Source organism: Leopardus geoffroyi, chromosome C2, assembly GCF_018350155.1.
Source record: "Leopardus geoffroyi isolate Oge1 chromosome C2, O.geoffroyi_Oge1_pat1.0, whole genome shotgun sequence".
Lineage (NCBI taxonomy): Eukaryota > Metazoa > Chordata > Mammalia > Carnivora > Felidae > Leopardus > Leopardus geoffroyi.
Window position 1 is genome coordinate 120,489,027 of NC_059333.1, and position 16,467 is coordinate 120,505,493.

General features: G+C 39.5%; 1 protein-coding gene across 9 annotated transcripts in view; it reads left to right on the plus strand.

Annotated features, from left to right (window-relative positions):
- SLC9A9 (solute carrier family 9 member A9) overlaps positions 1 to 16,467 on the plus strand; it is a 694,304-nt gene that overhangs the window by 472,815 nt on the left and 205,022 nt on the right. For all 9 annotated transcript variants that reach the window (XM_045503389.1, XM_045503385.1, XM_045503383.1 and 6 more), the window contains one exon: positions 16,281 to 16,434. In XM_045503389.1, coding sequence (XP_045359345.1) covers positions 16,281 to 16,434 — 154 coding nt within the window. The remainder of the gene's footprint in view (positions 1 to 16,280; positions 16,435 to 16,467) is intronic.

The window sequence follows — 16,467 nt, forward strand, 5'->3', positions numbered from 1 at the left end:
AGCAGGGCGAAGGAGCCTGACAACATGTCAGAGAACATGCTTCTCCAGTTTGTCCATTTCTGCTCCTCTTGGGAGAGACATTGGAACCCTGATGTGCGTTACTGCATAAACTAGGAAGAGTTTTAACCAGGACACTGTGGCCAGAGTGTACTGATATAATACAAAACCTCATCCATAAGCTCATTCTGCCATGAAGACAGCAGCACTAGTGTCCCCAGGCTCTGCTGCTTAATGTTGTTGTTGCTCATTTGGTTGTCCACCAGCACTCTTTATTAGCGTCCGAATGGCTGCCAGCATCAAAGGATTAAGAGAAAGTCATGGAAGAAAAACTTAAATTAAGAAAATTTTTCCATTAGCATTCATCTTTTCCCCTCAATGGTAAAAAGACCGCCACTGTTATTCAAGTGTTAGGGAACACTATGGCCAGCAGCTCACAGAACAGCAGTATTCTACAGAAGGACAACTTAAGAACCACTGTCGAGGTGGAGAAGACCACCTTTCCCCATGTCATTTTGGTGAGCCATTAATCAGTCATGCCATGGTCAGAGCCAATTTGAGACTGACTCAGAAGTGGCCCTACCCAGCTGACCTATCAACTGCAGCCAGGAAGAAAACAAGAGGAATTCATGAAAGTAAAGAGCAAAAGTCATTGTCTCAGCAATGCTTAGGAACAAGAATCTGTGTCTGTTACTACCCGAGCTAATGGAACTCCATTAAGCTACCAGGACTGCCTCACGACAATTAACAGCCACCATGTAAAGGGACACTCCCATGTCCTTGATCCTTGATAACCAAAAGTGCACTCCTCAGACCAGCGTTAACATCACTAGAGAGTTCCTTAGAAATAATGAGGCCAAACCTGCCTTCTAATAAGATCTCCATGTAGGTCATGTGGATGTGAAAGTTTGAGTAGCACATCCCAGAACATAATCACGATTCATGGTTTTCTGTTCTGAACCTCTTTCTTCGATCTATTCCTTCTACCTTATTCTGTTTTGCCTTAGACCCTCCTAGATTCCAGTCTTCTTGTTCTTCCTTTTGCCGTCTGATCAGCATTAACAATGTTTACCCAGTTACTGAGTTTCTTCCACTTCCTTGAGCTTGCTGAAGTCTTTCCCCCTACTCACTCAGTCTTTCCCTCTGCTCAAAACCCTTGCCATACCCACGCACCTTCACTCTTTTATTCAACTAATTTCTTTTTTTCTTCAGATCTTGACTTAGACGTCACTTGCTATAGGAAGCCTCGATAACACCATCTGGGTTAGTCCCTCTCATCTGTTTCCAGAGCACCCAATACTTCTCCTCTCCTGGTACCCTTCACATTCTACCATGAATTTTTGCTTGCCTGTTTGCAATCCCTTCTATGCTAGAAGGTTTATAAACCCACATCAGCACTCAGCACATTAGATGAAACAGAGTACCCCTCCACAAATAATTGGTAGATAAATAAGCAAATAAATGAACAACCTACAACATGTTCTTTTTTTTTTTTTTTTTTTTTTTTTAAATTTTTTTTTTCAACGTTTATTTATTTTTGGGACAGAGAGAGACAGAGCATGAACGGGGGAGGGGCAGAGAGAGAGGGAGACACAGAATCGGAAACAGGCTTCAGGCTCTGAGCCATCAGCCCAGAGCCTGACGCGGGGCTCGAACTCACGGACCGCGAGATCGTGACCTGGCTGAAGTCGGACGCTTAACCGACTGCGCCACCCAGGCGCCCCCAACATGTTCTACCCAACTAAAATTGTACATTACACTAAAATGACCAGTTAAGGACTATCCATTCCTGTTCTGTCAGCCCTAGGAACTCCTAATTCCAGAATTGGTCCATAGGAACCTCTCAGACCAAGCTTACCTGGTTCCACAGGTAGGAGCCAAGCAACGATAATTTTAAGGAAAGATATCAACAACTAAAACGTTTCGTTTTTTAAATGAAAGAAAATATTTTCACTCTTCGCTGAGTGTTGATAACAGTAAACATTGTTAATATTTCACAAAAGTACCATTTGGATCTGAGAGTATTTTTCAAATCTTTGCCTGCTTTATGTTGGAGGGATGTGTTTGTTTTTCCATTAAAAAACTAAGATCTTTCAGGGCACCTGGGTGGCTCAACTAGTTGAGAGTCTGACTTTGGCTCACATCATGATCTTGCAGTTCATGAGTTCAAGCCCCACATCAGGCTCTGTGCCGACAGCTCGGAGCCTGGAGCCCACTTCTGATTCTGTGTCTCCCTCTCTCTGTGCCCCTCCCCCGCTCATGCTCTATCTATCTCTCTCTCAAAAATAAACATTTTTTATAGAGAATTGTTTTAAATGAAAAATAAAATAAAAAAACTAAGATCTCATTAAAAACCCTGAGACTTACATGAGCCAGGTGATTTGAATCAAGATCAGGCTGACTCTAACTTCAGCTTGGGAAAAGATTTCTTTAAATGTATATACAAGGATTATTTGAGAGTCTGAGCCATCTAAGCAACAGGCTCTTTCTTACCTTGCCTCTTCCCTTCTTCATAATTCCAGAGAGACAGACTGGATGTGGTCAAGCATTCCTTGCCAGGCCTACCTCTTTGCAGTCCCCTCACTCAGAGTCCAGTGTTCTCTCACCGTCCCATGCTATATATCCTTCCTTCCCTGGCCATTTCTTGTGCAATTAATTAGGCCACTATTTCTCCCTTACCAATGTATGGGAACTAACTATCTGCAGCATAGGCTCAGAACTTTTTCTTCATTAGAGGAGATGAACTTCCACTGAGCCCCCATCTCTCACTGTAGGCCTGGGGTAGGCATTAGTGAGCAAAGTAGACAACTGACATAGGTCTTCTGAGGTCTTCAAATGGGACAGAATTAACCAGCTTATGCAGGAAATGAGACATGAAAAGTGTTTTAACCGGTGTATCAAGCAGTCACAGAAAAAGTCACCTTGAATAAGAAATAACCATGAGCACCATTGCTGTGACAGAGTAGACAGATATAGTAGGCCCATATGAATTTCAGATGCCATTAAATCCTCATAGCTTCAAAGGCTGAGAAGCGTTTATTTTGGTTATGATAAATTCAGAACATCTGAGAACTAGTTTAGACCTGTGGCCAGCCCCATAGAGTTGTTTTCTCCTATTATTAGGTCAAAATGTTATCATTCTTCACTTAGCTCCAAAATAAATTTATAATAAAAATTACCAGCTCTTGAATTTTTAAGCAACAAATTAGATTCTGCCATTTGGCACACCACAATATTTTCTGAATATAAACTGCTGTTTTGGTGAAGTGCACTGAGCTCAGGCTTTCAAGCAGGCTCAGCCACACAGAGCTATATGATTAACCCTCTCCAAATTTCGACTCCCTTGGCTGTAAAATAGGATAATAATACTTACCTTAGATGTCCAATGTTGAAAATAGAACTAGAAAGTATATTTAAAATGCCTGGCATGGAACTGCCACCTAGGAAATACTCAACGGGTGGGAGTTTCTATCACTTTCTTTAACTACCACAGATGAGACAGCCATTAGTGCTTTACAGAGACTTGATTCATATAAACTCACAACTGCTCTCTGGAAAACCTCCTATCAGAGACTGAGGTTTTCATTCCAGAAAATAGGCTTGGCTATCATATCGCTGCCAAAGATACCATCTCAGGCCAGCGTGAAGTGTTAGTGACACACTCATGGAAGACAAGGACTCCTCTTTCCTTCCTTCCCTTCATTTAAGGACAGTTGTTGACATTCTGCCTTTCTTTCTAGCAGTGACTCACTCCTGGCACTAAATACATAAGTCAAAATGCTATAACTCCATGTACCAGTTTTTATGAGAAAAATGTGGTGTAGCCCACTCTGGGACAAACTGACCCATGCATAATGTCACAGTCTACTTAGACATTTATTGAGTGTGCGAAAGAGGCAAGATCTTGTAGGTAACCCAGTCATCCTATCTAGTGAGAGAGTGCAGCCAACAGGAGCATGCCAGCCCCTGAAAGCCACTGAGTGATGAAAGGAGACAATCCAGAGTGCCTGTCACCTCTCCCTGTTTCAAGGATAAGATTCTAGGATACAGAAAAAGAAATAATTTTATCATTTAATTCAGGAAATTTCTGTGTACGTTTCAGTTTTTTCAGGATGTCCAGAATTCAGAAATATCACCAATATCTGATTATTTTAACCAAATTAACCTGTCCATTGAGGCAAACAAATAATCTACTTTATTTTCCCCCATTTTCTGCCTGAATTTGCTTACTAACTGCTTGCTTGTTTGGTTATAATGTAGACATAACCTTAGAAAACTATCAACACACATGAACTGAGTTCAAAAAGTATGTCTGTCTGTGGCAAGCACCAATCCCTCTAATTCTGCCCTCAGGTTCTATGGATAGAGTTTGAACGAAGTCACTTAAGATTGACTCAAGTTATATGCACAAATGAGAAAGAAGCAGTTACTTTCAATAATGCCGGTGCTAAATGTCCATAGAGCCATTAAGCAATTTAGGAATTTTTAGCGTTAGCTCTGATATTTTAGAAGGATTCAAATGCTATTTGGGCAACCAAGTCTTTCACAGATAGACCAAACCTCTGTGACTAGGGCTGGGTCTCAGGCCCACTGCCCAGTCTTCCTCTGCGTTTGCCTAGAAATCTTTCTTCCTAAAGCACCAAGAACTACTTTAGAAACCCATGGTTCCACATGAGGAAAGAAACAGACACCAAGGCAGGTGCCCTGCCTGTGAATGACAGCCTTGCCCTCCCTTTATAGGATCCTCATCCCACTCACCACCCACTTCCCTTAGCATCTGAAAAGTGTCACTGGACTTTCCTGAAGCTGTTTTTTAAATTCCACAAGTAAACGTGAAAGTATGCATGTTAACAAGTATTTTTAAATGCATGCCATTCAGGAGGATTGTGTGCTATCCTTCCTCAACAGATTTCTTCCTTCTGATTGTTTTCAATTGTTTTTTTTTTTTTTTTCCTGGCAGGAAGCTAATTTTGGCTGCAAGAGGAAATGGGGGTTTTGACAGGAGAGTCTAAAATGGGTCATTCTGGATTAGGGGAGACTGATGCTGAGAATAGGAGAAAGAGAAAGAAAGAGAATAAGAAGTCGTGCAGAAAGAGTAGGGGAGGAAGAGCAAAAGGGAAAATAGCTATTTTAAAATATTGCCTCAGATTGATCTTCTGCTTAGGAGAGGGGAAGAAAATTTTCTTTTTTGCATTTTTCCTTAAAACTCAAATTTAAGATAACCATGATTCTTTTATCTTTGTTGTGAGTTAAATATTCAAAAGGGGGGATGAAACAGATTGATAACCAGCCAAACATTTATTATGTAACCTTGGCCACTCCTAGCCCCTATTTTCTCACCTGTTGAAAAAGTATTCTGTGATGCTACAGGGACATGTAGGAGAAAGAGAGAGTTAAGGTAGAGAGCTTTAGGATAAGCTAAGCTGCTGGAATTCAGAGACTCTCAAAATTCACTGGTTGAACCATAGTAGTAAATCCTCTCTGGTTCGTGTTACAGGCCAGGGTTGATATTGACATGGAAGCAGGGAAAATGATGCCTCTCCTCTAGATGGTGACTCAAACATCACCAGCCTCTTTCCATATTGTAGCATCATAATTAGCTAAGTCAAGAATTCTAAAAGTGTGGTCCCTGGACCAGCAGTATCAACACCACCTGGGAACTTATTTGAAATATACATTGTTGGGCCCCACCATAGACCCACAGAATTAGATACTCTGAGGCTGAATGTCAGCAATCTGAGGTTGAACAAGTCTTCCAGGTGATTCTGATGTAGCTAAAGTGTGGGAATCACTGCTACAGGGACTCCCTGTGATTTATAACTGGCCAATGGAAGAGGAAAGAGAGACTGGAGTAGGAACATCCACTTCATAGAAGCCTTGGCCCGGTAGTGACGTCTGTCACTTTTGCTCTTGTTTCACTGTAAGAACCTCCCATCTGTCTATACCTAGCTGCAAGACATGCTAGGAAATGTGGTTTATGCAGTTACAGCAGCATACCATGAATGATCAGAATAGGTTAAATAGCCATCTTTGCCAAAATAGCCTTCCACAGTAGGAACATTATCACCATTTATAACATTGCTCCTGTGGGAAAAAGCAATCCAGTGTCTACACTAGGATTTCTCAACCCCAGCAAACTATTGACATTTGGGGCCAGATCATTCTTTTCTATGGGGGCTGTCTTGTACATTATAGGATGTTAAGCAGTACACTTGGTCTCTACCTACAAGATTAACAGTAGTGTCCTCTGCCCCCTTGTCGTAGACAATCACGAATGTCTCCAGACATTGCCAGATATTCCCTGAGGGGACAAAAATCACCGAAGTTGAGAACCACTTGTTTGAACAGAAAACTTATAAGTTGACTTTTGAAATGCAACCTGGCCATAAGTTGGGTACTACTTACCAAATATTGGCTTTCTTCTGATCTGTTAGCCTTTCTTTTGAAACTCTGTTGAATATTTCAGCTAGTGGCAAGGATTATTCCACAGTTTACTACCACATCCACCTTACTTACATAAAAATAAACTTCCAAAGCCAGAGGCATCTATGCATGTTGACTCAGAGCCGTGACAGAGCTAATCCTATTTACAGTACCCTTCCTGGCTGCTCAAGGCATCCAAAAACAAACTTCATTTTATGCAAAAATATACCAAAGTTATGTTGCATTCCTTCTCAGTGACCTTAAGTTTAAATGATTCAAGTTCAGGAAGAGAGATGAAGGAAAGAAAGTTCTGCTTGTCTAATACAGATTTAGTTTTTAAAAAAACTCCATTTATTTTGAATTCAGTGGAAGGCTTTTCCACTGAAACAATCTGTTGGTATCGCTTCCATGTGATAAAATGATGTTGAACTGAAAATGGAACTGTGTAGCAAGGTTGTACTATCCTGGAAAATGTATTTTGAAACCAGACTGACGTTTTTGCTGAAAGTGGTTACTTACCCTTTGCAAGGTCATGGGACTTCCACAAGGGTAAAAGCAATACATAATTCAATTGTAGGTCCACTGTAGGGTTTGATTTATCAGATTAATGATAAGAAAGTGTAAAATCTTTGAAATCAACCCCCTAACAGTACTCTAAATGAAAGGAAAAAAAGGATCGCAATTGATTATATCCCAAATGGAAAGAAAATCAGCAAAATAACTCATCTTAGAGATCTTTCTTTTAAGGGATGGGTCAGTTTCTGTGTCCATCTACTGCTCATTTTCTTTTGGGTTCCAGCGTGTTCCAAATGCAAATATGACCTTTCCTTCCTCCATTCATTCATGGATTCATCCAGTAGCACTAGATATGCTTTCACCATGCTTGCTTTCTTGCGAAGGGACACAGATCTGAAAGATTGAAAAATAAGCATGATAATTTATTTCAGATGTTGGTAAGTGCAATAAAAGACAGGCAAAGAAGACCTGGGTGAAAGTGGAGGATACTTGGATGGCATGGTCAGAGCAGCCTTTCTGAGGACTGAGATGAGGAAGAACAGCCAAGGGGCAGTCTGGGAGGAGGTGGAGGCAGGAGGAGCAGCAAGTACAAAGGCCTTGAGGGAAGAACAGACTTGGTTTAAAATAAACTGTATCTTCCTACACTTTTCAAGCTCCAAACTTCCCTCCCATCTTCCCACTCTCCCCAGTAAAAAGACTAACCTCTCCTTTGAACTCCAGACTCTTAGATCCAACTACCCACTCAATCTCTTCATTTGGATGACCAACAGGCATCTTGGATTTCAAATAGCCAGATCAGTATCCTTGATATCCCTCCTACACCAACATGCATTTCCCACAGTTTTCCCCAATTCTTCTAGTGGCTCAGGCCTTAAGTTCTTGGAGTTCTGTCTTCTTCTCATACCCTTCATCCAACCCATCAGCAAATATTGTCAACCTTTGAATTAGTCAGGCATCTGCCATGCTTCCACTCTAGTCTGACTCTCTTTCATTTCTTACCCAGACTAATGCAGCAGCCTCCTGACTGACCTCCTACCTCCAGTCTTGATATCAGTTTGTTTTTTTTTTTAATGTTTATTTATTTGGGGGAAACAGAGAGACAGAGTGCAAGCAGTGCAGGGGCAGAGGGAGAGGGAGACACAGAATCTGAATCAGGCTCCAGGCTCCAAGCTGTCAGCACAGAGCCCGACACAGGACTTGAACCCAAGAAGCCCAGGATCATGACCTGGGGCGAAGTCGAACGCTCAACCAACTGAGCCACCCAGGTGCCCCAATATCAGTTTTTGATAGCAGGGCCAGAGTCATGCTTTTAAGTAGAATAGATCATATCATTACCCTGCCATAAACCTTCCTGAAATTTTCCATCTCAAAGAAAAAAAAAATTCAGTCAGTGTGCTGGGTGTCGCAGTCAGTTAAGTGTCAGACTTTTGACTTCAGCCCATGTCATGATCTTGCAGTTTGTGGAATCCATCCCTGCAATTGGTATCTGCTCTGGCAGCACAGAGCTTGCTTGGGATTCTCTCTCTCCCTTATTCTCTCTGCCCCTCCCCTGCTCACATTCCCTCTCTCTCTCTCTCAAAATAAATAAAATAAATTTTAAGAAAATAAAAATTTCAAAAACCTTGCTACTCAAGAGCCCAGAATGATCTGGCTCATTACCTCTTTGGCATTATCTCTTTCCACTCCCTACCCCCTGCCACATTCATTCCATTCCAGCCATGCCAGCCCCTTTGCTGCTACTTGAACATACCAGACATAACCTTACCTCAAGGACTTTGCATCTACTATTCCAGTAGCATGGAATGCTTTTTTTCCCAGATACCCACATGATCTCTCCTCATTCTATTTTTTTTTTTCTCCTCATTCTATTACAGTCTCTGCTCAAAATCACCCAGCCAGAGTGGCTTTCCTAACCACCCTAAACACAGTTATTCAGTTTATAAGTATATACTGAGTTTCATGTTTTGAGTACTGTGAGCATAAGGAAGATGTAATTCCAACCTTTAAAAGATTAAGAGTTGAGAGTAAATGACAAATTAAACCACTGATTCATTTCAGAATATCATTTACTAATACAAGTGGCATGACAATATGTTTTATTTCTAAGAAAGAGAGAGGATTTCTAAGGATTTCTAGGAAAGAGAGAACAATGTGGACTGGAGTATTCTGGGGAAATTTCATGGGGTAGAATATATGCAGAAAGAAGTGAAAGGGATTGACAGTGGGGGCATGGCACAGAGGTAAGGACAGCAACTGTTTATGGGAAGAGATGAAGAGCATCTTTTTGGTATGAAAATTCTCACTGGGAGAAGAGGAGGAAAAAGTGGGGTAAGGTTCTGATTCAAAGGTTTCTGTGGGCTGTGGGAAGCCACTTACAGTTGCTGGGTCTGATCAGAACCTGATAAAGCTAGGTTTTAAAGAAACTGTTCAGAGGAATATAGTCTGGAAAGAGGAGAGGATGGAGGCTGTGAGGCCAAGGTACCAGAGTGTTGGCCAGCAGCATAGTCAGGGTCTAAGGTAATGGGCCTTGGACCTAGGTGGTACAGTAAGAAGTGAGAGGAGCCTGAGATATCATGTAACCCATTCTCCACTGAATCCAAATCTCTAGAGTCAGGACACTAGCGTCAATAGCTACATATATTTTTAAGTTCCAAGCTGATTCTGATGGGTACTACTACTTAAAGACCATAAGTTTCATCTTAAAACCTCCATTTAGATATGAGACAATACAGATCCCAATAACGCAACCTGCCTATGACCAAACAACATATTAGGAGCAGGCCTGAGAACAGATCCCAGGTCTCTTGATTCTCAATATAAGGTTTTAAGAGTCTCAATAAATAATAAAAGGGCAGAAGCTGAACTTGCAGAAACAATTACTCAACCATTTCATTAAACTAGAAGGTATCAATTGTTTTTCTATATGTAATCTGGAATCAAAAACAGAGAACATTCATGCATTCATTGATCAATAAATATTTATTGAGCACCTATTATGTGCTTGGCATTGCTATAAGTGTTGTGGATAAACAACAACTAGCCAATTGCAATGTAATGTCATAAATCCCCTGATAAGGGAAGCACAGGTTGTACTAGGCACATAAATTAGTCCAACCCAAGCCCAGACCTCTGAGGAAGCTTCATAGAGAAATCAGTGGCTCATTTGAGTTCTGAAGATTAGTTGGAATTAGGCCAAGTCTAGGTGAGAGTTATAAAAAGAAAGAAGTGGAGAGAATTTGGATGGGAGAAAATGACTCAGGTATAGAAAACCATGTATGCAAAGACTTCTTGTGTCCCACCATTGATTATAGCTCCTTAAACATTACATATCTGTTGACAATGGTTTTGATTTGGACCCTCATGAGGTTTAGAAATCTTATCTTTTTCTTCATCAGACTATACATGCAAATATACACTTTACACCTCTAATGTACCTTATCTCCATTTACCTGTTAAGAGAGTCATATTTGAAGGATCATGGGCCCTGCAAGAGAGGAGCCCCAACTTCCTCACTATTGCATATACCCACTGTGTCTTGGGTAATGTATAGCACATAGTGAATGCTCAGTAATTTAGTTTTTGACTGTTGTTTTGTACCTTTAGTAAAAGTGCCTTAGGGAGTACTTATATTCCTGTGATTTAAATGTAGCTGTATCTGACCTTCAACCATTCAGAACGCATTTGCAAATTTATAGCAGATTAAGTTTCAGTTTTGCTCTTTAAAGATAAACAGGAAGCTGCATATTTTCTGCAGCAGGGGTCCTTGCTAGGAAGCTTTCCTTAGTTCAATAGTCTTCTATTGTTATGAATAGAACATCAATATAATTAACATAAGAATCCCTTAGAGGCCAATTTTAAATGAAACCACATTTAATTGCAGGTAATTCTTTTATTCCCCAAGATGAGGCTAACTTTCCAACCAAGTATGTGAAATATGTCATATCTCTGCAAAGTAAACCCATCTAAAATGTAATAGTATAGTCTATCAACCCCCAAAGGTATAGAATCATTTCCATTAGTTGATGAAAGAGAAAAAGAAAGGTAAGTCCAAAGGGTCAGTGTACCCATAAAACAAAACAAAACACAAGTTTTGACAATGAATTCTGGATTTTCTGAGTTTCCAAGCAAAGTGGACATATTCTTTAGAAATAGTGTTTTGCTAAAAGAAACTCCTAAGTCAAAATTAATTTTTCATTTCTAGTATTTTGCTGATAGGTGAAATAATTTATTTCAATCCTAAAGCCCTCTGTTTCCCAAATCCATGGTAAGTAGATAGGATAGGTGTACACAGAATCTCCACAAAGCAAATGGACTGAATTGTGTCCCCTCAAATTCGTATGTTGAAGTCCTAATCCAACATGATGGTATTTGGGGATGGAGTTTGTGGGAGATAATTAGGTTTAGATGATGTTATGAGGGTGGGGCTCCTGTGATGGCATTACTGCCCTTATAAGAAGAGACACCATACAGAGCTTGCTTTTGCACAAGAAGGTAGCCTTCTGAAAGCCAGGAAGAGAACTCTCGCCAGAATCCACTATGCTGGCACCCTGATCTTGGCCATCCCCACCTCCAGAACTGTGAAAAATAAATTTCTGCTATTGCAGCTACGCAGTCCATGGTATTTTGCTACGGCAGCCCATCTGGTATTTTGTTATGGCAAACTAAGACACATGTATATTGAATGAAGCAATGAATGGCCATTGGTTGGGCAATAGTCTAGGCTGAAAATGTGTGATAAGTAACTTCAGAATCATAAAGGATGAGTGGAATATAGGCACTAGTTTTTATCTGGAGTTCTAAAATAGCCTACCTTTGTCCACTTATAACCTCACCTGTCTCAGTTCCATGCTTCCCATGGTGCCAGGCTGTCTCACAAGTGGCATGTGCCATATGTGGCACATTTGACCAGGGCTACAGACAGATGATCCCCTGTCTAAAAATATCCTGTTTCTGTGGTTTGTCAGATGATCATCACATGGAGAAAGCATCCTCTTGTCAACATTTTGTAGTTTGGCTCTTTTAGCAATGTATCTCAAACCTGCCAGAAGTAAAAGGCAGTGGCTGAACTTTTCCTTTTTTTATTTCTTCAAAGATCTTTACACTGAATCTCCTGTAAATAGAAAGTTTTATATAAAGGATATGTCTCTTATGAAGTCAGATAACAGCTATCTTTTGAGTATAGTTTTAAACCAAGAACTGCTCGTGTATAGATAATTTAGATTTAAGAGCATAGTTACACTAGTTTAACATAACACATTATTAAACATATTTAGGAAAAGAAATGATTGTATACTTGGTATCTAACTTGAAAGAGTTTACAATAAGCATGATGTAACAACTTTTTTCTGTTATTCCAGTCTTTACTCTCTTCTTTCTCACAAAAATTCAAAGTTGAAACACACACACACACACACACACACACACACACACACACACATATTCAATAAAATAAGAAATACTTAAAGTGTCATCACTTAATATTTCTAATTCTCACCACCTAATTGGGGAAATGCTGCTTTGTTTCTAGCAATGCGAGCTTGAAGAGAAGAGAAAATGAAAAGATTACCTTCTATCTCTAATCTTGTACTGTGATTAAACACTGTGAGGAGCTTTACCTTGACCTATAAATTCTCTCCTCTGATACAGAAGTCTGTTGCAAGAGTTTCTTTTAGTTTTTGTTCCCTAATGGCACCATTTGTATTTCCTGGAGAGGACATTATGAAAATATTCCCCAGTATTAAGGGTTATTAATATCCCTACTCTTTTGTTCCCAGCTGGGTCTGAGTGCAGGAACATCTCTAATGGAGGACTTTTCTTCTCAAGTACAGGCATCTCAAGTGTTCAGATTTCTGATGTATAAGAATTTTTTTATATTAATATCTACTTCAAATGTTATCTCCCTTATCTTCAGGCAATTTCCTTGTCTACATGGAAATTTAGAATAATTTCCTTCCTCCATTACATTTTGTTCCTTGAAGGTATTTTATAATCGGAGTACATGTTCCTCTCTCTTTTGAGGCTTCCTTGTTTCAGGCAAAATATGTTAAGTCTCTCTAGCCTAACCCTCTGAATCTTGTGTTATGCCACTTGTCTCTTGTATATTCGTGGTGTGGAGATAAGAAAGGAACATCATATCTAAGTTGGAAAGCCAGGGATATAAACCAGGCTATAGTTTTCTTCATTCTATCCTGTGTCCGGTTTCTTTTTCTTTTTTTTTTAAGTTTATTTATTTATTTTGAGAGACACAGGGACAGCGTGAACAGAGGAGGAATATAGAGAAAGGGAAAGAGAATCTCAAGCAGACTCCATGCTGTCAGCACAGAGCCCGATGCAGGACTCAAACTCATGAACTGTTTGATCATGACCTAAGCCAAAACCTGAGTCAGACACTTAACCGCCTGAGCCACCCAGGCGCCCCCACTGCGTCTAACTTCTAAAATTCTTTTAATGTATGAATAAAAATTTGGAAATTTAGATGCAGTAAATGTTATAATAAATAGACCATTGAAATCTTATGTATGTGATTCAAACTTTCGTATAAAAACAGCCAAATCCCTACCTGTTAGACTTATTCTTGTTGTCCTTATAAATGTTTATTTGACCTGTTACTTGATATAACAAGGCCCATAAATGTCTCACAAGTCTTGTGTTACCCAAGAGAGATCTTCCATTTTAACTTTTTTACTTTACTATGTGTGCTTTTACTTCTTTTTCAAAGCCTTCATCTCTGTTTTTACTTGTATCATCACACTCCGATTTGAAATTTTAACATACCTCTTGGAAATATGTTTAATGTGGATGCATAAAAATTCACTTATTATTATTACAGAAGAAAAAAAACAAGAAAAAGCAGGTTTATTAGGTTGTTTAAATTATAGACAGTATAATAGTATGTACTCAGGCTAACGTAATTCTTAAACAGTTTTTAATTATTTATTAATTTCAGTGGTCCATAGGCTTGGTTTTTCTTATTATCTCACACATTTGATTTTTTAAAAGTAATTGTGCCCAGAAAGATTTTTTTGTAGATATAGGCAATATTATTCTAAAACTTTATGGAAAAGCAAAAAACTTAGAATAGTTAAAACAGTTGCAGAAACAAAATATAAGAATCATTATACCCAATATTAAGGCCTACTATATATTTACAGTAATCAAGTTGGAGTGCTATTAGATAACGGAAAGATACAGAGATAAATGGGACAGAATAGAGAATCCAGGAATTGATCCACACAAAATACCCAACTGATTTTTAACAAAATTGCAAAAGCAATTCAATGAAAAAATTAAACATTCACAGGCAAAAAATAATAATAATAATAATAATAATAATAATAAAACCTCAACCTAAATTTCATACCTTATACAAAAATTGATTCAAATGATCATGGACTTAAGTGTAATATGTAAAGCTATACAACTTTTGCAAACAAATTTTAAAAACATAAGGAAAAATCTTTGGGACCTAGAGCTAAGCAAAGAAGTCTTAGACTTGACTCCAAACACATGATTCCTAAAAGGAAAATCTACAGATTAGACTTAATCAGTAAAAAGCTACAAAGTGGGAGGAAATATTTGCAAAATATACACCCAACAAAGGATAGTATCTAGAATATATAGGGGCACCTGAGTGGCTCAGTGGGTTAAGTGGCCAACTTCAGCTCAGGTCACGATCTTGCGGTTTGTGGGTTCAAGCCCTGAGTCAGGCTCTGTGGGGATAGCTCAAAGCCTGGAACCTGCTTCAGATTCTGTGTCTCCCTCTCTCTCTGCCCCTCCCTCACTTGCATTCTGTCTCTCTCTCAAAAATAAACATTAAAAGAACTTTTTTAAACACTTTTTTTTTTTCAACGTTTATTTATTTTTGGGACAGAGAGAGACAGAGCATGAACGGGGGAGGGGCAGAGAGAGAGGGAGACACAGAATCGGAAACAGGCTCCAGGCTCTGAGCCATCAGCCCAGAGCCTGACGTGGGGCTCGAACTCACGGACCGCGAGATCGTGACCTGGCTGAAGTCGGACGCTTAACCGACTGCGCCACCCAGGCGCCCCTAAAAGAACTTTTTTAAAAAAACTGGAATATATAAAGAACTCTCAAAACTCAACAATCAAAAATCCAACAACTCAATTAGAAAATGAGATAAAGACATGAAGAGCCATTTCATCTGAGAGGGTATAAAGATAACAACTAGGCACATTAAAAAATATTCAACACCATTAGTTATTAGCAAAATGCAAATTATTGGGGCACCTGGGTGGCTCAGTCGGTTGAGCATCCGACTTCAGCTCAGATCATGATCTCGCCGTTCGTGAGTTCAAGCCCCACGTCAGCCTCACTGCTTCAAGCCCCACAGCAGTCTCACTGCTGTCAGCATGTCAGCACAGAGCTCACTTCAGATCCCCTGTCCCCGTCTCTCTGCCTCTCCCCCACTTGTACCCTCCAAAAAAATAAATAATTTTTAAAGAAGAAAACTGCAAATTATAAACTCAATAAAGCTACTACCACTCACCTATTAGAATGACTCAAGTTAAAAAATGGTGACAACATTAAATGCTGGTTAGGATGCAGAGAAACTGCATGACCTATATATTTCTGGTGGGAATATAAATGGTATGTAGCCATTCTGGCAAGCATTTTAGTAATTTCTTTTAAAACTATGCAGTCAGTGATTACACTCCTGGGCATTTACCTCAGAGCAATGAACACTTATGTTATATATACAGCAGCCTTTTTTGGAATAGCCATAAAACTGGAAACAGCCCAGATGTCCTTCACCAGATAGATGACTAAACAAACTATGGCACATCCATACCATGGAATACTACTCAACAATAAAAAGGAACAAACTTCTGATATGTTCAGAAACCTGGAGGAATATCCAGAGAATTATTCTGAGTGAAAAAGGCCAATTCCAAAAAAACTACACACTTCATGATTCCATTTGATTCTTGAAATGGCAAAGTTATAGAAATGGAGATTTGATTACTGGTTGCCAGAAGTTAAGGAGGGAGTGTGTGGGAGGGAAGTAGATGTGGTTATAAAAGGGCAACATGAGGGATGTTAGTGTGCTGGGAATGTGCCTTATCTTGACCCGAATCAACATCAAAATTCTGGTTGTGATATTGTACTTGTTTAGCAAGATGTTTTCATTGGGGAGAAAGTGGGAGAGAGCACACGATAAGTCTCTATTCTCAGGACAGCATGTGAAGCTATAGTTATCTCAAAAAGTTTAATTTAAAAAAGTAATTGTGTTTGTTAGAAAATCAAAAAGATAAATTTAGTAAAATGAGAATGAGTTTCATGCAGATGTTCATTTTCTCTTATGCTTTCTTGGTTCCTCCCGTAAGGTTTGAGAGGAGCAATAGCATTTGCCTTAGCTATTCGGGACACAGAATCTCAGCCCAAACAAATGATGTTTACCACCACGCTGCTCCTCGTGTTCTTCACAGTCTGGGTCTTTGGAGGAGGAACAACCCCCATGCTGACTTGGCTTCAGATCAGGTGAGTGGCTCCATTCAGCAAAGGATGTCACTA